General features: G+C 41.8%; 1 protein-coding gene across 2 annotated transcripts; it reads left to right on the forward strand.

The window, feature by feature from the left end:
• The first annotated feature begins 7,292 nt into the window (after window positions 1-7,292).
• G6PC2 (glucose-6-phosphatase catalytic subunit 2) lies at window positions 7,293-14,090 on the forward strand. 2 transcript variants are annotated; one of them, XM_062200270.1, is made up of 5 exons: window positions 7,293-7,510; window positions 8,187-8,296; window positions 10,066-10,177; window positions 12,701-12,816; window positions 13,579-14,090. In XM_062200270.1, the coding sequence occupies exons 1-5, from the start codon at window positions 7,293-7,295 to the stop codon at window positions 14,088-14,090; spliced, it is 1,068 nt and encodes a 355-aa protein (XP_062056254.1). The 2 variants fall into 2 exon arrangements, with proteins under 2 accessions (XP_062056254.1, XP_062056261.1); XM_062200277.1 differs by lacking the exon at window positions 12,701-12,816 and having other exon boundaries at window positions 13,579-13,603.
• Window positions 14,091-17,542: the final 3,452 nt, after the last annotated feature.

The following is a 17,542-nucleotide window of genomic DNA, read 5'->3' on the forward strand; positions in this document are numbered from 1 at the left end:
TGAGAAAATATTTATTCCTGAAAAACTGTTATGCTAAGTGAAAACGTTCAGATGCAAAAGACTACATTCCATTTATAAGAAATAACCAGAAAATGTAGAACGAGAGAGACAGAAAGTAGTTTAGTGGTTTCCTGGAGCTGGGGGCAGAAGCAAGCCCTGACTGAAAAGGGGCACACGAGAATCCCTGGGGGTGATGCTCTGTGGTGATTCTCAACAACTCTACAGATACTGAAGATGATCTGAATTGTACATTTATAATGGTGGTGTCTAGGAGACATAAATTATGCCTCAATAAAATTGCTTAGAAGATTAAAGATATTAGAGCTTCAGAACAAAGCACAAAAAAAGAGTGTATTTCAAAGGTATTCTAACATTCAATGTAGTGAGCAAAATGTTGTGGTAAAATACACATAAAATTTACCAAATCCCCATTTTTAAGTGTACAGTTCAGTGGCATTAGCTGTATCACGCTATTATGTAACTATCGCTCTTCATGTCTAGAATGCCTTTCATCTTGAAAACTTGAACTCTGTGCCCATTAAACAGTAAGTCCCATTCTGTTCGTCCCTCACGTAGAGTGGAACCAGTCTTCTATTGTCTATCTCTATGAATCTAACTAAGTAATTTTTTTTTTTTTTTGACAGGCAGGGTTAGTGAGAGAGAGAGACAGAGAGAAAGGTCTTCCTTTTTCCGTTGGTTCACCCCACAATGGCCGCTGCAGCTGGCATGCTTTGCCTATCCAAAGCCAGGAGCCAAGTGCTTCCTCCTGGTCTCCCATGTGGGTGCAGGGCCCAAGCACTTGGGCCATCCTCCACTGCCTTCCCGGGCCATAGCAGAGAGCTGGCCTGGAAGAGGGGCAACCGGGACAGAATCTGGCGCCCCAACAGGGACTAGAACCCGGGTCACCAGTGCCGCAGGCAGAGGAGGATTAGCCTAGTGAGCTGTGGCACCAGCCTAAGTAATTTTTTTTTTTTTTTGACAGGCAGAGTGGACAGTGAGAGAGAGAGACAGAGAGAAAGGTCTTCCTTTGCCGTTGGTTCACCCTCCAATGGCCGCCACGGCCAGCGCGCTGCGGCCGGCGCACCACGCTGATCTGAAGCCAGGAGCCAGGTGCTTCTCCTGGTCTCCCATGGGGTGCAGGGCCCAAGCACTTGGGCCATCCTTCACTGCCTTCCCGGGCCATAGCAGAGGGCTGGCCTGGAAGAGGAGCAACCAGGACAGAATCTGGTGCCCCGACTGGGACTAGAACCCGGTGTGCCGGCGCCACAAGGCGGAGGATTAGCCTACTGAGCCATGGCGCCAGCCAGTAATTTTTAAACTATCTCACAAATGCCAAAAATAGGGATTTCTTTTTTAGATTAAAAGCAATATATTCATCAATTAATGTTAATGTATTCAAGTGTGACAATGATATTATGTACATTATATTCTGGAATATACTTTTCTCTTTGGGTCTACATTTTGCAAGGCCCAGTCCACAACAATCTCTCTAGTCGCAAAGATTGAAAGTCGCATCTGCCTTTCCTGCTTTCCATTTACTTTATCTGTCCACTTCTAGGGGTCTGTTACTTATGTAAATATCTTATCTCCCCTACTAGATCACCAGCTCCAAGATCCTGTCATTTCTAGTACAGGCAAGAATCAATGTCTTATACTAGTGCTTCTCAGAAGTGCAGCTGCCTACCCAGAGACGAAGTTCCTCACTCAAAAGTGAGGCTCCCCACACATCACCATCATCTGGGATCCTGTCAGAAATGGACTCAGAGTCAGCACTGTGGACCAATAAGTAAAGCCACCACCTATAATGTGGCATTCCATATAGGAGCCAGTTTGCATTCTGGCTGCTCCAGTTCTGCTCCAGCTCACTGCTAATGTCCTGGGAAAGTAGCAGAGGATGGCCCCAGTGTTTGGGCTCCTGCTACCCACATGGGAGATTTGAATGAAGCTCCTGGCTTTGGCCTTGCCCAGTCCTTGCCATTACAGCCATCTAGGGAGTGAACCAGCAGAAGGAAGAAATCTCTCTATCTCTCTCTTCCCCCCTTTCTGTCTCTGTCACTCTTTCAAAATAAATAAATCTTAAAAGGAAAAGATGGGGGGGGATGAGGAAGGGAGGGAGGGAGGGAGGGAAAAATCAGGTCCCACTCCATTCTTACTGAAATCAAAGATTCTGGAAATAGGTCCCCGTAATCTGTGTTTTAGCAAGCCCCCGAGATGAGCTGGATGTGTGCTAAAGTTTACATTGTCTTACACATACTAATCACTCTAGCACTATTTAGGGTGCAACTATGTTGAGTCTTTTGGTGATTTTCGTCAGCTTTTGACCTGTATAACTGCATACCTAGCACAGGCTACTTATACAGAAAGGAGGTTCACTTTAGCTCATGGTTCTGGAGATTCAGTTTGTCCGTCTGGGAAGGCTGGAGGGTAGCAATGACATGTAGAGGAAGGATCACATGACGAGCCTGGAAGCAAAGAAAGCAGCTGGGCCCAACTTAGATTTCTAACCAATCCTCTCACAAGAACCACTCCCAAGTGTACACTCCTACCAGAGACCAAAAGACCTCCAACTACACCAACCTCCCAAATACCATCCTGGCACCACCAATCTGTGACTCTAGGGAGAAAATCTGCATGACTTTGGGAACCAAATCCTATTCAAACCACAGCATGATTTAAAAAAAAAATTAAGACTTTATGAATGTATGAGTCTTGATCATTTCTGGAGAAAAGCATATAATGGGACTAGTGGAGGGAGTGCCTGGAGTAGCTCTTGTGGGATCATTTATAATAATGTCATTATGGAATGCCAATATTCCTGGGATGCTAGCCAGAATAGAGGTAATTATTTTCTGAAAGTCATTAAAGTCTAAACTTGGTCTGAAATAAATCCATTTTACATTGCAAGGTGACACTGAAGAGATCTCAAATGCAATTTATGTATAGAAGGCAGATAAGTTTGTGGTAAAGGATAATAGCTACGCAGAGACATTAAAGGTCAGTGGCTCCAAAACACATTTCTGTTTGTTTCCACTGCATCAGTGACACGAGTTAATGTCAAATATCTCGGAATGATGTTGAATTATAGTGAACACTATAACTCAGTGATGAATGGCTCATCTTATGATAAGAATGTATTGTGTGGTCTCTCCTCCAGCTGCCCAAAAAGATGCTGAAAGGAAAGAAGGCCAAGAGGAAGAAGCAGGAGACCAACAAGGAGGTAAGTCTCACGTTTGATAAGAATCCTAAGAATGTTGGCATTGGACAGGACTTTCATCCCCAAATGGATCTCACTCATTTTGTCAAATGTCCTCCCCTACCCACCCATGCACGCACACATTTGGCTGCAGCAGCAAAGGGCTATTCTCTATAAGCCACAGAAATTTCCTGTGAGTAACCTGTTCACCCAGCCCTTTGATGGCCACATAGACACTCAACTGTTTGAACTGGCCCACAAGTATGGAGCAGAGACAAAGCAAGAGAAGAAGCAAAGATTGCTGACACAGGCTGTGAAGAAAGTTGCCAAGAAATGGTCTTCCAAAAAATGCACACCAGTATGTATACCTTGTATACAATTTCAAGTTTACTGATGCTAAATCAATCAGCTCAGGATAGGAACTACTAGGGACTGAAGAGATCTGGCTAAGAGAATGCCTTTTTTTTTTTTTTTTTTTTTGGACAGGTAGAGTTATAGACAGACAGAGAGAGAGAGACAGAGAGAAAGGTTTTCCTTCCATTGGTTCACTCCCTAAATGGCTACCACGGTTGGCGCTGCGCTGATCCGAAGCCAGGAGCCAGGTGCTTCCTCCTGGTTTCCCATTTGGGTGCAAGGGTCCAAGCACGTGTGCCATCCTCCACTGCCCTCCTGGGCCACAGCAGAGAACTGGACTGGAAGAGGAGCAACCAGGACTAGAACCCGGCGCCCATATGGGATGCCGGTGCCGCAGGCGGAGGATTAACCAAGTGAGCCATGGCGCCGGCCCCGAGAATGCCTGTTAAATCAAGTTAAGTTTGGCCTAAACTTGTCTCCATTTACAGGTGGCTGTACTTGGAAACAGGGTCTTTAAAAAGGGGATAAAATGAGGTCACATGGCCGAGTTTGATCCAGGGTAACTGGTGTTCTTAAGAGAAGAGATTTGGACATAGACAGGTGCAAGACGTACACCACGTGAAGACAAAGGGAAGACACAGTAACCTACAAGCACATTTGAGAGGCTTAGAAAAAACTAACTCTGGGGCCGGCGCCGTGGCTCAGTAGGCTAATCCTCCACCTTGCGGCGCCGGCACACTGGGTTCTAGTCCCGGTCGGGGCACTGATCCTGTCCTGGTTGCCCCTCTTCCAGGCCAGCTCTCTGCTGTGGCCAGGGAGTGCAGTGGAGGATGGCCCAAGTTCTTGGGCCCTGCACCCCATGGGAGACCAGGAGAAGCACCTGGCTCCTGCCATCGGAACAGCGCGGTGCGCAGGCCGCAGCGCGCCTACCGTGGTGGCCATTGGAGGGTGAACCAACGGCAAAGGAAGATCTTTCTCTCTGTCTCTCTCACTGTCCACTCTGCCTGTCAAAAACAAAACAAAACAAAACAAAAAACTAACTCTGCAGGCCGGCATTGTGGCATAGTGGGTAAAATTCCCTCCTGTGATGCCATATGGGCACCAGTTCATGTCCTGGCTGCTCCGCTTCTGATCCAGCTCCCTGCTGATGGCCTGGGAAAAGCAGTGGAAGATGGCCCATGTTTTTGGACCTCTGTCACCCATTTGAAGACCTAGATGAAGCTTCTGGCTCCTGGCTTCAGCCTGGCCCAGCCCTGGCTGTTGTAGCCATCTGGGGAATGAACCAGTGGACAGAAGATCTCTCTCTCTCTCTCTCTCTCTCCCTCTCTCAATCTCTCAGTCTCTCCCTCTCTATCCTGTAACTCTGACTTTCAAATCAATAAACAAATATCTCTAAGAAAAAGGAAAGAAAGAAATTAACTCTGCCAACACATTTCAGACTTGCAGCCTCCATAATTGTGAGAAAAATAAACATTTGTTGTACCAGCCACCCAGTCTGGTACTTACAGCAGCTCTGGGAGACTTATACAAAAACCTAAGAAAAAAGAATATTTAAGAGAAAGCACTGTCAGAGAGGTGGCAAGGATGCTGCCCAGAGGAGGGAGGACTGCTGAAGACAGGAAAAGACTAACAGTGATGAGCCAGCAGGAATAAGCAGATTTGGCCAATCTGAGGGTGTGCAAAACAAATCCTAGTGCTCTTTTGCTTCAGTCAATTGTCTCACGGTTTCTAGAACCAGATAGGCCCCAGGAAACAGCCTTTCTAAATCAACCACCTGCAAGCAAAAGCTAGTGGGCTGTCACCTTCATCATAGTCCACAGACTCTGAAGAGCTCAACAAGCATGAAGCTTAATTTTTAATTGGAAAGCAAATGCATTTGATGTCATTCACACCCTGATTTAAGGACAAAACATTTTGAAGAAAATGCATATTATGAACCATGTAGCTCAAACATTTAGAAAAAAAAAAAAAGAGAAGTTAGGTCCTTCCTCATGGTTCATTAAAGATATGGAAATGACAGAACCTGAATTTGCAAAACAAAAAAGCCAGAAGCATAGACACTGATCATCAGTCCAGGCTACTACCTCATATGAATTGCTTCAGCACAATGATTCTAAACCTCCATTCTATATTGGAATACCTTGGAAAGTTCTTTTATGATACTATGCCTAAATCCCATCACCAGAAAATTAACTGACCTAGGGTGGGACTAAGGTATGGCATTTTAAAAAATACTTCAAAAGATATGTAGTTAAGTTTAATGGCAGAGACATATGCACACACACAATGAGAGGGAGAGAGAGAGAAAGCACACTCAGCTGTTGGTTCACTCCCTAAATGCTCACAACAGCTGGAGAAGTTGGGAGCTAGCAACTCAATCCATGTTTCCCAAGTGGGTGGCAGGAACCCAACTTCTTGAGTCATCATTTGCTGTCTCCCAGTGTCTGCATTAGTAGAAAGCTGGAGTTCAGTGCAGACCTAGGATTTGAACCTAGGCACTCCAAAATGGGATGCAGACATCCCAGTAGGTCAAATGCCTGCCTCAACATCCAAGATTTTGGTCAGTGGGTGCACTGTTTCCAAGGGAGGCAACAAAGGCCAGGCAGGTACCAATAAATGGCAGAGCTCCCTAAATGACGGTGCTGTTAAATGATGAGACACAACTCTAAGAACGGTCCAGACTGATATTCATAGTCTGTGAGAAAGCTCTCTAGTGACAGATGCTGTGATTACCAAAGAAAACAACCTCAATAGTAAAATAAGGTTGCCTAGCTCCACCTTTGCCACCGGGTAGGGCTCAATTTCCTTCACACCAATCCTCCTGGCTCTTGAAAACCAGCGTCCCTGACTTGGATCCCTGGGTCTTTTTGTATTGTCCTTCTGTTTATTCCCAATCTCCTGTTTTGTTTGATGCCTCCCACTTATTTCCCCCGAAATATTCTGTTTTCAACAAACCATTTTCCTAATAGGCTGAAATCTATTCCTATCTTTTTCACATGAGGAGCACCCCAATCCTAGTTACCCCTACTCTCTAGTCTATAAAAAACACAACTCAGTCCTCACACATTTCTATGACCCAAGTAACTTCTTTTTCTACTTTGTTGCCTCAAAAAGCAACCCATTTCCTTCCAAACCTCATATATTCCATATATTTCTTTCCCTTTTCTAAATGTATCCTATCACTCTTAATAACAAGGGAGTATCAAACTATTTTTATTTAAAGTTTGTGATCAGCAAATAATCTGTCATATGAATTTTTATGTCCAAGTATTTACTCAACCATTTCCTCAAAGACCCAATAAAATAGTCAGTGAGTCACAGTCTATCTTAAATTAAAATGCATGGCTTAAAGGGCTATTTGACATGCAATAATTACTTTTGTAGTCTTCTAGCCAAGCATAGAAATTGTTAATGTCTGCCCTTGAAGGAAATGAACTGTGCAAAAAATTTCAAGCAAACACAGTCCAACTGTTCACGTAAAAGGGAGGTTGCATAAGAAATTCATTGTGCTTCTGTCCAAGTTTCCCCTCAAATTGACACAGATCAACATGTACTTCACCTCTTTACCACCAATTAAAATCATAAACAAATGAGCTTTCCAGCAGAGGGCCGACATGCCCTCTCCCCAGATGGTCAGCATCACATGTTACAATAATGGCTTGGCACACCACAAGGGTACCATATAAAAACGGTGCGACTCACAGCACCTCAACTCCTCAACTCCAATTGTTGTCTCTTTTTCAAGATGGATTTCCTTCACAGGAATGGAGTGCTCGTTATTCAGCATTTGCAGAAGGACTATCGGGCTTACTACAATTTTCTAAATTTTATGTCCAATGTTGGAGACCCCCGGAATATCTTTTCTATTTATTTTCCACTTTGGTTTCAACTTAATCAGACAGTTGGAACCAAGATGATATGGGTAGCAGTCATTGGGGATTGGTTCAATCTTATATTTAAATGGTAAGACTTGTTTTGTTTCACTTTTCCTAAAACTTATTCTTTAATTTGTAGCTTTGGTTTATGATCAAATTTCAGGTACGTGTAGTTTGACTTGGAAAGTCTTTCAAACGTACCAGTTAACTTGAAACACCAGATTCATAAATAGAGCTTATAAAAAGCATAGAAATGTATACTTTAACTGATTTATAAATTCCAAAACCCTGTAACACATATTCTGTGATTAACCGAGAAGTTAGTTAAGTGAAGGGCACCATAGTAAACAGATTGGTGATTTCAGGAACAATTTTGATCTTCCCGGTTTAAGTACCCAAAGCACCACAGGACTTCCCACAAGGAAAAAGTCCCTGTGTTTATGGGAAAATAGGATGGTAACATCCAAATAATTACCATCTTCTGTAATGAATGAAAGCCTAGAATCCAAGATCTCTCAAAGTCTCATTTTATATTTTAAATCACTTTACTTATTATATTTGTTATTACTTAAAATCATTTTCATTTGGTTATTTTGATTATCAGGCAACACTTGTATATTCTGTGGGGTGCAGCACAATAACCATGAGCTTTCCCCATGGGCCCTGTCCTTGAGTCATTTTTATAGGAAAAAATATCTAATCTTCAATTACGTAGTAGTTCTGTATTTAAAAATATATACACATTTACATTTCTTCAAATACAGGATATTATTTGGTCATCGGCCTTACTGGTGGGTCCAAGAAACTCAGATTTACCCAAATCACTCAAGCCCATGCCTCGAACAGTTCCCCACTACCTGTGAAACAGGTCCAGGTAAGCAGTTACAGTAGCTTCAACTTACAGAAGACATGCCAACAGAGAGTCATAATTTGTGAGTATTATATGATAAACAATATGCTATTATATATAAGTATCAAAATGGGTTAGGTGGGCATGCTGAAAGTTCACAGGCATTAAAATTGCTAATGAGAATGAGTCTTATGAATAATCAAATTCCAGTGTTATTTGTGAAAGGGAAGGTTGGGAGAATGCTCCCCCAAATGATTTTATGTTTGATGATTTACATTTTGGAAGAATGTCATTGTTTGATACTAAACAAACAACAGCTAGCTGGAACAAATTCCCGAGGAACTATATTAAGATTTCAGAATTGTTGATTTATATGCTGCTGAGAAACTTTCAAAGTTACTTTGGTCTTTTGAGAATTTCATGAGCAAGGAAAGAATAGACAAATTTTGTATAAGAAAGGTAGGAAGTTCTCCATATTACTAGTGCCAGAAAATATCATCTCTAACCTGAGTATAATTTCTTGAAATGTTTTTCTTTTATATGCTAGTATATAAGTAGGCTTCTTGGACCATCTCCTTTTTACTAGAAGTAAAATTCTAAATGAATGCAAAATCTTTATCATGGAAGTTGAGCTTAAGACTGTAAGAAGGTTTTTAAAAATATACAGAAAATGACATGCTATTTTAATTTTAATAAGTTTGTTACATAATATAAAATTCTTGTTATTTGAATCATTTGAAACTAACCCTGGAATACAGTGAATGTGAAAGTTCTTAAAGAATTTTCTGAATGTATTTCATTCCCATAAAAATATACATGTCTTTTATATCACTAATCATACTACACTATAATTAATTCTCTTTACACCTGACAGCCTAGACTGAGTTCCATCAGGGCAAAGATGATGTATTTCTTCTTTGTGAAACTAATGTGTGATGAATACATGAACAATACCTTCGAGACAATTGAAATGCTATTTCAGTCTATCCTAGGACTTCTGAAGAGAGGGAGGGGAACACTGCATTCCATATTCACCCTTTAGAGATATAGAATTCACTGAAGCTTAGAAAAGACTGAAAATTCTTGCAGATTAGAAGCGGGTTTGTCTTTGTTAAATAAAGGAGGAATATCCCTCACCCCGCCCCCCACCCCTCACGACAGACTGGTATTTAACTGAATGAATGTCCACGAGGTGAAAAATCAGGAGAACATTGAAGCAGAGGCAGAAAGGCTATCTGTTAGTAGGTTTTTTCTGCCAGGATTAATGCCCCCTTCACAGCTTCTCCTCCTGCTTCATTTCATAACAAAGATTCTCACTGCAGCAGCCAGGAGACTGGCATAGAGGTAGCTAGCTCCTCATTTGAAAGTCAATTAGTAAAACAATAGGCATAGCAAACATAGCATTTAGCAAACTTTTCAGCCCAGGGAAAATACACTGAATCATAATCCACCAGAAGGATTTTTCTTTTCAGTTAAAAACAATGAGATAAAAAGCATGAATAGGGTTCTGGCAGATTTTGGTGTAATAGTCCAACATTTTAATTAGCCTTGAATATATTGGTTTCTGGAATTCAATGAGATTGAAAAATCTGGGAGGAAAACTGGAAATGGTGCTTTTGAGGATCAATTAGATTCAATTTTCCTTAGTTCTAACTATTTCTAACCATCATTTGCCCTATTTTTTAAAATCTGAATTATTTGTAATTTTCATGAGTTTGCTGTTCCAGTGCACAGCTTCTATCTTGACACCTAGCTAGCCGCCTTTGCAATGGATGGACACTTTGCTGTTGCAGGAAGTCCGTCTGGCCATGCAATGGGGTCATCGTGTGTCTGGTACGTCATGGTAACAGCTGCCCTGAGCCACACTGTCAGTCGGATGGACAAGTTCTCTGTCACTCTGCACAGGTCAGTCTGACTCCAGCTTCACTGAGTGTATTTTAAGTCACTCAATGAAATGTGCTTATTCTATCTACCATGGCTAAAACAGCAAAATTAATAGAAAATTAACATTTTGCTTTTTGATAGTGCCCTAATTAGCTCACAGCTATTCCCATTTTAAAGGCTTGAAAATGTTTAACTCGTTAGTGACATGCTAAATGTGCCTCTAGATTTCCAAAATATAATAATTATCTTAGTAGATCACAAATAAGTCATCTAAAATCATAAAAGGAAATATTTTCATGCACACAGTTCCTTGTTTTAAGATTAACTTAAATTCTGGGAATCAACATTTCTTTTGACTGCATCACTTTATTTAGTAAACTTATGCTTCCTTCTTTGCCAATTCTTTGCCACCAGTAACACCTTCTAGCTTTAAAGACTCTGAAAACTTTTTCATTAAAAACATTCGAGAAGCAACTTACACCTGAATGTTAGTAGAGTTGACGTTAGTAGATTTCTTAATGTTTAAGGTCCAGAACTTTAATAAAGTTAAATTACAAAATACCTTTCAAAGTTTGTCAGAATTGGGCTGTTTCTTTCTCTTCTTTCCTGAAATCTTCTAACCATCATTAAAACAATCCTTAGCACAACTTCAGTCACAAATTCTTAGGGTATCTGATATAAGATTTGTCAGTTAAACTTTCAAAAAATAGATGGTATAGCATATACCATGATATAAAATTTCTCCAAAAAAGTCCAAGATCCATGACATATTCCACTTTTTAGAGTAGTACTGGATACTTTAAGAAATAAATAAGCAAAGAAAGTGAACAATTTTAAAGATTATTCTAATGAGACCTGTATGTCTTAATGTATTCATTATCCAACTTTAAACACCAACAAAAATAGAAAGGTGTTATAATTTAAAGAAATTAGCATTTCTCTTCCTAGATAATTTTCCAAGTAGGAATCCAGAAAAACCTTAGTTTTTTCTAATTTTCCCAATTACCAAATCTGGGGAAATACACATTTCTTCTAAAAAGTTCTTATATCAATTTTTTAATTAAAAAAATTCTATGGCTGCTCCTCACCTTAACATTATCAAATCCTTGTTTATTCATCTTCCTACTTCAGTGTTTCATTTCTATTCCTTAGTCTTTAAATAACCAAATTTTGGTCTGAATATCAGGAATAAAGCCTTGAACTCATTACTGCTAATTTTCTTCAAAAAACAAGCGTTGCTTGAATTTTCAGGGTTTTTTTCCCCTCTGAACTTTTTAGGATTTTTTTTGCACATTGTTGGTTTTAATCAAAACGATATAATCCATAGGTCAAGTCCTTGTTTCTTTTCTAAATCTTAACAAAAATTAGGAATCAGGACTCTTGAGTCTGGGAAATTAAACTCAATGAGAACTTGCCTTTCATGGAATGTTTCTAGGCTTTTTTTTTTTTTTTTTTTTTTTTGACAGGCAGAGTGGATAGTGAGAGAGAGACAGAGAGGAAGGTCTTCCTTTTTGCCATTGATTCACCCTCCAATGGCCGCCGCGGTAGTCGCATCTCGCTGATCCGAAGGCAGGAGCCAGGTGCTTCTCCAGGTCTCCCTTGCGGGTACAGGGCCAAGCACTTGGGCCATCCTCCACTGCACTCCCTGGCCACAGCAGAGAGCTGGCCTGGAAGAGGGGCAACCGGGACAGGATTGGTGCCCTGACCGGGACTAGAACCCGGTGTGCCGGCGCCGCAAGGCGGAGGATTAGCCTGTTAAGCCATGGCGCCCGCCTGTTTCTGGGCTTTTTATGTGAGTGGCAGTTTCTTCAGGTAAAGAAAGGTGGACAGAGGAGGGTGAAAATCAAGAAACACATGACAGGGAATACAAACAGATGTGGTTCATTCTTGATCATGCTTGCCATTAGGAATTCCTCTACTTCATTAAGGCAATTAGGCAATATTCTTATTTCATGGTTGTCAGATTGACCGATTGCCTCTCTCTCTCTCTCTTTTTTTTTTTTTTTTTTTTTTTTTGAGAGGCAGTTACAGATAGAAGGAGAGACAGAGATGTCTTCCATTTGCTGGTTCACTCCCCAAATATCCGCAATGGCTGGAGGTGAGCCAATCAAGCCCAGAGCAAGGAGCTTCTTTCGGGTCTCCCACATAAGGAATGCAGGGGTCCAAGCACTTGGACCATCTTTCATTGCTTTCCCAGGCCAATAGCATGGGGCTGGATCAAAGGAAGAGCAGCCAGGACTCAAACCAGAGCCCATATGAGATGCCAGGTGGAAGCTTAACCTACTACGACCCCTTATATTGGCCCCTATATTTCTTAGCATTTATTAAAATCTCATAACATAGTATTAGTTGCATTTAATGCATTGAGAAATCTGTTGAAGCCTTTTAAATCCATCCACACACGGAAACATTTTGAAAAAGATTCTAGAATTATGATGTTACATCACTGTGAGACAGTTCCTTTGAGATGGTATCACCCCCCTCTAAATTTATAAGCAATACAATTTCTTTGGTTTTTTATACTTATGTATTCTTTTATTGTAGACTGACCTGGTCATTTCTTTGGAGTCTTTTTTGGTTGATTCAAATCAGTGTCTGCATCTCCAGAGTATTCATAGCAACACATTTTCCTCATCAAGTTATTCTTGGAGTAATTGGTGGTAAATATGATCACTTACCTTTAGTTGTGTTATTTAAAGTTTTAGCTTTATTTGTATTATGTGTCAGATTCTCCGTGGTAATCAGTTCTTCAATTTCAGGGGTAATTCTGACGAACCGCAGATACTATGTTCTATCCTATGATCTTAAGTGGTTCAACACATCTCTCCTAGCCTCCAGGTACACAATGGCACAGTGTCACTTAATGGCATAAGTGCCTGTGTAGTGAGATGGGTTTTTCTGAAGTGACACTAGAACTGACTTCAACTCCCAAATCATCGCTTGAGGCAGTGTGCATGTGTCCAGGCTGGGAAGACTTAATAGGGACCTTCCAAGTGTCAGCCATGCCACTCTTTCTGAAGTGATGATCCCATAGCTGTGGACTACATTCAAAAAGCAACTGCTTTGTAATCCTAAAGCTCTGTTCCCCACACACTTTCAGCCCCACACACTTGGCAAGGGCTCTGTAAGTTAATTGGCTACGGCAATTGAAATACTAATTGCAAGCCCCTAGATCAGTGCTCTGACTATGGAGTGGGTTGTCACTCACCACGACTGACTTCCCACTGATCCTGCTGGGTTACTATAAATAAAGACCACGGGGCACAGGTGTGTCTGTAGTTAGACAGCTGGTAGAACTTGGTAAACAAGACCAGTGATAAAGCCCTATATCATTGAACTCCACGGCTAAGTTCAGTAACCTAGCAGGATCCATTCACTGGCGCTCAAGGGCTCATACGTCAGTGTCTCTTTGCAACCCCCAGGCATGCTGGTGGCAGAGGCCTTTGAACACACTCCAGGCATCCAGACGGCCAGCCTGAGCACCTACCTGAAGACCAACCTCTTCCTCTTCCTGTTTGCGCTCGGCTTCTACCTGCTTCTCAGACTGCTCGACATTGACCTGCTCTGGTCCGTTCCCATCGCCAAAAAGTGGTGCGCCAACCCCGACTGGATCCACATCGACACCACGCCTTTTGCTGGGCTGGTGAGAAACCTCGGGGTCCTCTTTGGCTTGGGCTTTGCAATCAACTCTGAGATGTTCCTTCTGAGCTGCCGAGGGGAAAACGGCTACAAGCTGAGCTTCCGGGTGCTCTGCGCCATGACCTCGCTGACCACGCTGCAGCTCTACCATTTCGTCAAGATCCCCACTCACACGGAGCACCTGTTTTATGTGCTGTCCTTCTGTAAAAGTGCGTCCATCCCTCTGACCGTGGTCGCTCTGATTCCCTACTGCATCCACATGTTAATGAAGCCGAGCGAAAAGAAAACTAACTAGATCGAGAAGGAGTAAGTGCCCCAGAGCCCAGGCCCCGGCGTCTCCTCCCCACACCCGCGGAGCCGCAGCTTCCTCCTCCGAGGTCGCGCCCCGCTCCGCCCGCGCGTAGGTTTAGCTTGGCCTTCACCGAGGTTTTTGTTTTGTTTTAGTTTACCACGTTTGAAAACCAGACTCTTTGACATAAAAATCGGAATTTCTGTATATTTTTAAAAATTTGACAGTGAGGCCACACAGGGCCTGCCTTCCCTGCCGGAGAGAGTTGCCTGGAAGTGAATCCGGATTGTCGCCCGTGAGGAGGCATGGACAGGTCCATTTTATCACAGCCTTCAGCACGTAAACAACACATCAGGCTGGTCTGCTTCTGGTTGCTGTCAGCATCTTAGTGTCAAACCCAACCCCCTCAGTTTTCAAAGATAAGGAAAAGAGAGGTCCATCCTGGAGAGCAAAGATGCCTGCGGCTACACCACTGTTAGAACAGGAATTTGAACCCGAGACTTTAGGATGCACATCCCCAGGACACTGGATTTTGTTTTCCATAATTAAAAATAGCAGTAAGTGCGAATGCCTTTTTTGTTTTTTAGGTTCTGCGATGATTGCCGTGTAAGACAACTATTTTTCCAGAAATGACACTTTATCAGTTTGACTTACTCCCTCATGCAGGGTTTTAACAGAGCCGTAACGGCCCTACATATGAACATGTAAGAACACACGTGGGAAATGAGCCGGAGGGGCTACTGTCTAGACTTGAACTTCTTCTGATTTCTGTTGAAGCACTTAGTAATGCTTCTCAATATTTCAATAAATTCTGCTCAAGATACTGTGCCAGAACATTTGCCAAAAAAGATTTATCTCTTATTTACCTAAAAAAGGCTTGTCCCTTCACTATGACGTTCTCATGCTCTATTTTTAGGAGCCAATCTTCCAAAACCAAGGAAATCAAGTGCCTTTCTCAGTCAACCAGGAAAACATTAAATGTTTATATCCATTTGCTGGAATTAATCTTTGTGTGTAATAAACTGCGATGGAAATCCACAGCTTTACTTTAGAAAATTATTCTTCACAGACTATAAATATTTTACTATCAATATTTCTCAGCAAAGAGCTCTTCCCCTCATTGTATCCAATAATTCTGAACTTTAGCCTGTTAACTCATTTCAATCAAGTTCAAGAATTGTGTCTGATTTTTTTTTTTAACTTTTATTTAATGAATATAAATTTCCAAGGTACAGCTTATGGGTTACAATGGCTCCCCCCCTCCCGTAACTTCCCTCCCGCCCGCAACCCTCCCCTCTCCCGCTCCCTCTCCCCTTCCATTCATGTAAGGATTCATTTTCAATTCTCTTTGTATACAGAAGATCAGCTTAGTATATATTAGGTAAAGTTTTCAATATTTGTCTGATTTTGTTACATGTTGATGTCTTCTATAAACTTTCTCAAGACTATAAATACATGAATGATTTTAGATGAGAACATATTAAATAATCCAAAAATATTTATGGAAATAGGTAAAGAGAGGGCTATTTGACAAGATTCTAGTTGGGAATAACAAAACCTCTAAAAATCTTAAAAAAAATACACTTGGCCCCTTTCCAAGTGCATTTATAGACTACACTAAATACTTTTTATAAAACACACTAAATAGCTTTTTTTTTTTTAAAGGTAACTGATTCTTAAGAACAAAACTGAGGCATGAGGAACGATTATCTTAAGAATGAAATTTATTTCATTTTGATGAAACATTTGAGGTGAAAATTCAACACCCCTTTTACATTTTACCTTTAGAAGGTCACTCCAGTCTTTTAGATTTTTCTTTAAAAAGTTTTACTTATTTATTTATTTGAGAGGTAGAGTTACAGACAGAAAGAGGGAGAGACAGAAAGGTTTTCCATCTGCTGGTTCTCTCTCCAAATGGCTGCAATGGCCGGAGCCGCACTGATCTGAAGTCAGGAGCCAGGAGCTTCTTCTGGGTCCCCCAAGTGGGTGCAGGGGCCCAAGGACTTGGGCCATCTTCTACTGCTTTCCCAGGCCATAGCAGAGAGCTGGATCGGAAGTGGAGCAGCTGGAACATGAACCGGCACTGATGGGGGATGCTGGCACCGCAGGTGGAGGCTTAGTCTACTATGCCACAGCACCATCCCTCACTCCAGTCTTTTAACATTTTTTTTAAAAGATTTGTTTATTTAGTTGAAAAAGTTACACAGAGAGAGAAGGAGAGGCAGAGAGAGAGACAGAGAGAGGTCTTCCATCCATTGGTTCACTCCATAGTTGGCCACAATGGCTGGAGCTGCACCAATCTGAAGCCAGGAGCCAGGAGCTTCTTCTGGGTCTCCCACGTGGGTGCAGGGGCCCAAGGATTTGGGCCATCTTCTACTGCTTTCCCAGGCCACAGCAGAGAACTTGATTGGAAGTGGAGCAGCCGGGACTCAAAACGGTGCCCATATGGGATGCTGGCACTGCAGGCATCAGCTTTACCGGCTAAGCCACAGTGCCGGTCCCCACCAAGTCTTTATGATGGATTTGCCTCATAGCTTCTGCACATGTTGGAGATCTGAGTCCTGTCTCAGAGCCCCTTGTCAAAGCTTCATACCAGGTTAGTAATGTTTGTCTTGAAGAACCCTCCATCCCAGCACAGTCTCACCCTGTTCCCACCAAGACTGGAGGAAACTGGGGCATTAACAGCCAGGGCACTCTGCTTTAAGGCTTTACTGTTCCATTAAAGCCATTCTCCATTCCCACCGAGAGACTCTCTTCAACAACCCTGAAGCACTGTCTGTTGGGTGACACGTGATTCTTTGAGAGGGAGTAGGATGAGAAGTGGATTAATTTTCTACAATTAATCCCCAACGACTCTACTTCTACTTACCATAAAGCCTTAGCAGCCCCATGTGAAGAGACTTCCCCTCTGATTCTAGTTGAAATCTCCTGGAGAGAGCCAGATGGCAGGAAAATGCTTTTGCAATTGAAGCTGCTTAGGCAGAAAGAGCAGCAGCTCCTACAGCCTTGGAGAAAATGCCTGCCTTTAATAATGATGGAAAAGACTGTTCTGCTTCCAATTTATTTGTCAGAAGTGGAATTGTGCTCATTTGACTTACTGTTACCAGATCCATATATTCAAAATGTCTACACAGCTTACATATTTAGGAGAAAAATGTCAGTGTGATGAGCTTTCAGGATGAGAACAGCTAGGCAAGTAAATTGAGAAACTGTCCAATCATACATACTTTTGAAAAGAAATGCAAAGAATTTATTATTGCTGAAACTAGCAATCAAGAAGACTGCTGAGTCTCTTTGACAGCCCACTGATTGGACGTTTCCTGTAGGAGATTCAATTTGTGACTTCTCTCCCTATTTCACTGTAACAGAAGGGCAATTAAAGAAATGTTATAAGGTATCTTTGAAGTTAAAATTTGTATCTCTAAATGCTTATTTACATACTCAAAATCCATAAATAG

This window comes from Lepus europaeus, chromosome 1, assembly GCF_033115175.1.
Source record: "Lepus europaeus isolate LE1 chromosome 1, mLepTim1.pri, whole genome shotgun sequence".
Classification (NCBI taxonomy): Eukaryota; Metazoa; Chordata; class Mammalia; order Lagomorpha; family Leporidae; genus Lepus; species Lepus europaeus.

Excerpts from the sequence above, each read along its gene's own strand:
- G6PC2 (XM_062200270.1), top strand. The coding sequence starts at position 7,293 with ATGGATTTCCTTCACAGGAATGGAGTGCTCGTTATTCAGCATTTGCAG. Across the intron at positions 8,297-10,065 it reads TACCTGTGAAACAGGTCCAG|GAAGTCCGTCTGGCCATGCA; the intron begins GTAAGCAGTTAC and ends TTGCTGTTGCAG. Across the intron at positions 12,817-13,578 it reads TATTCTTGGAGTAATTGGTG|GCATGCTGGTGGCAGAGGCC; the intron begins GTAAATATGATC and ends TGCAACCCCCAG.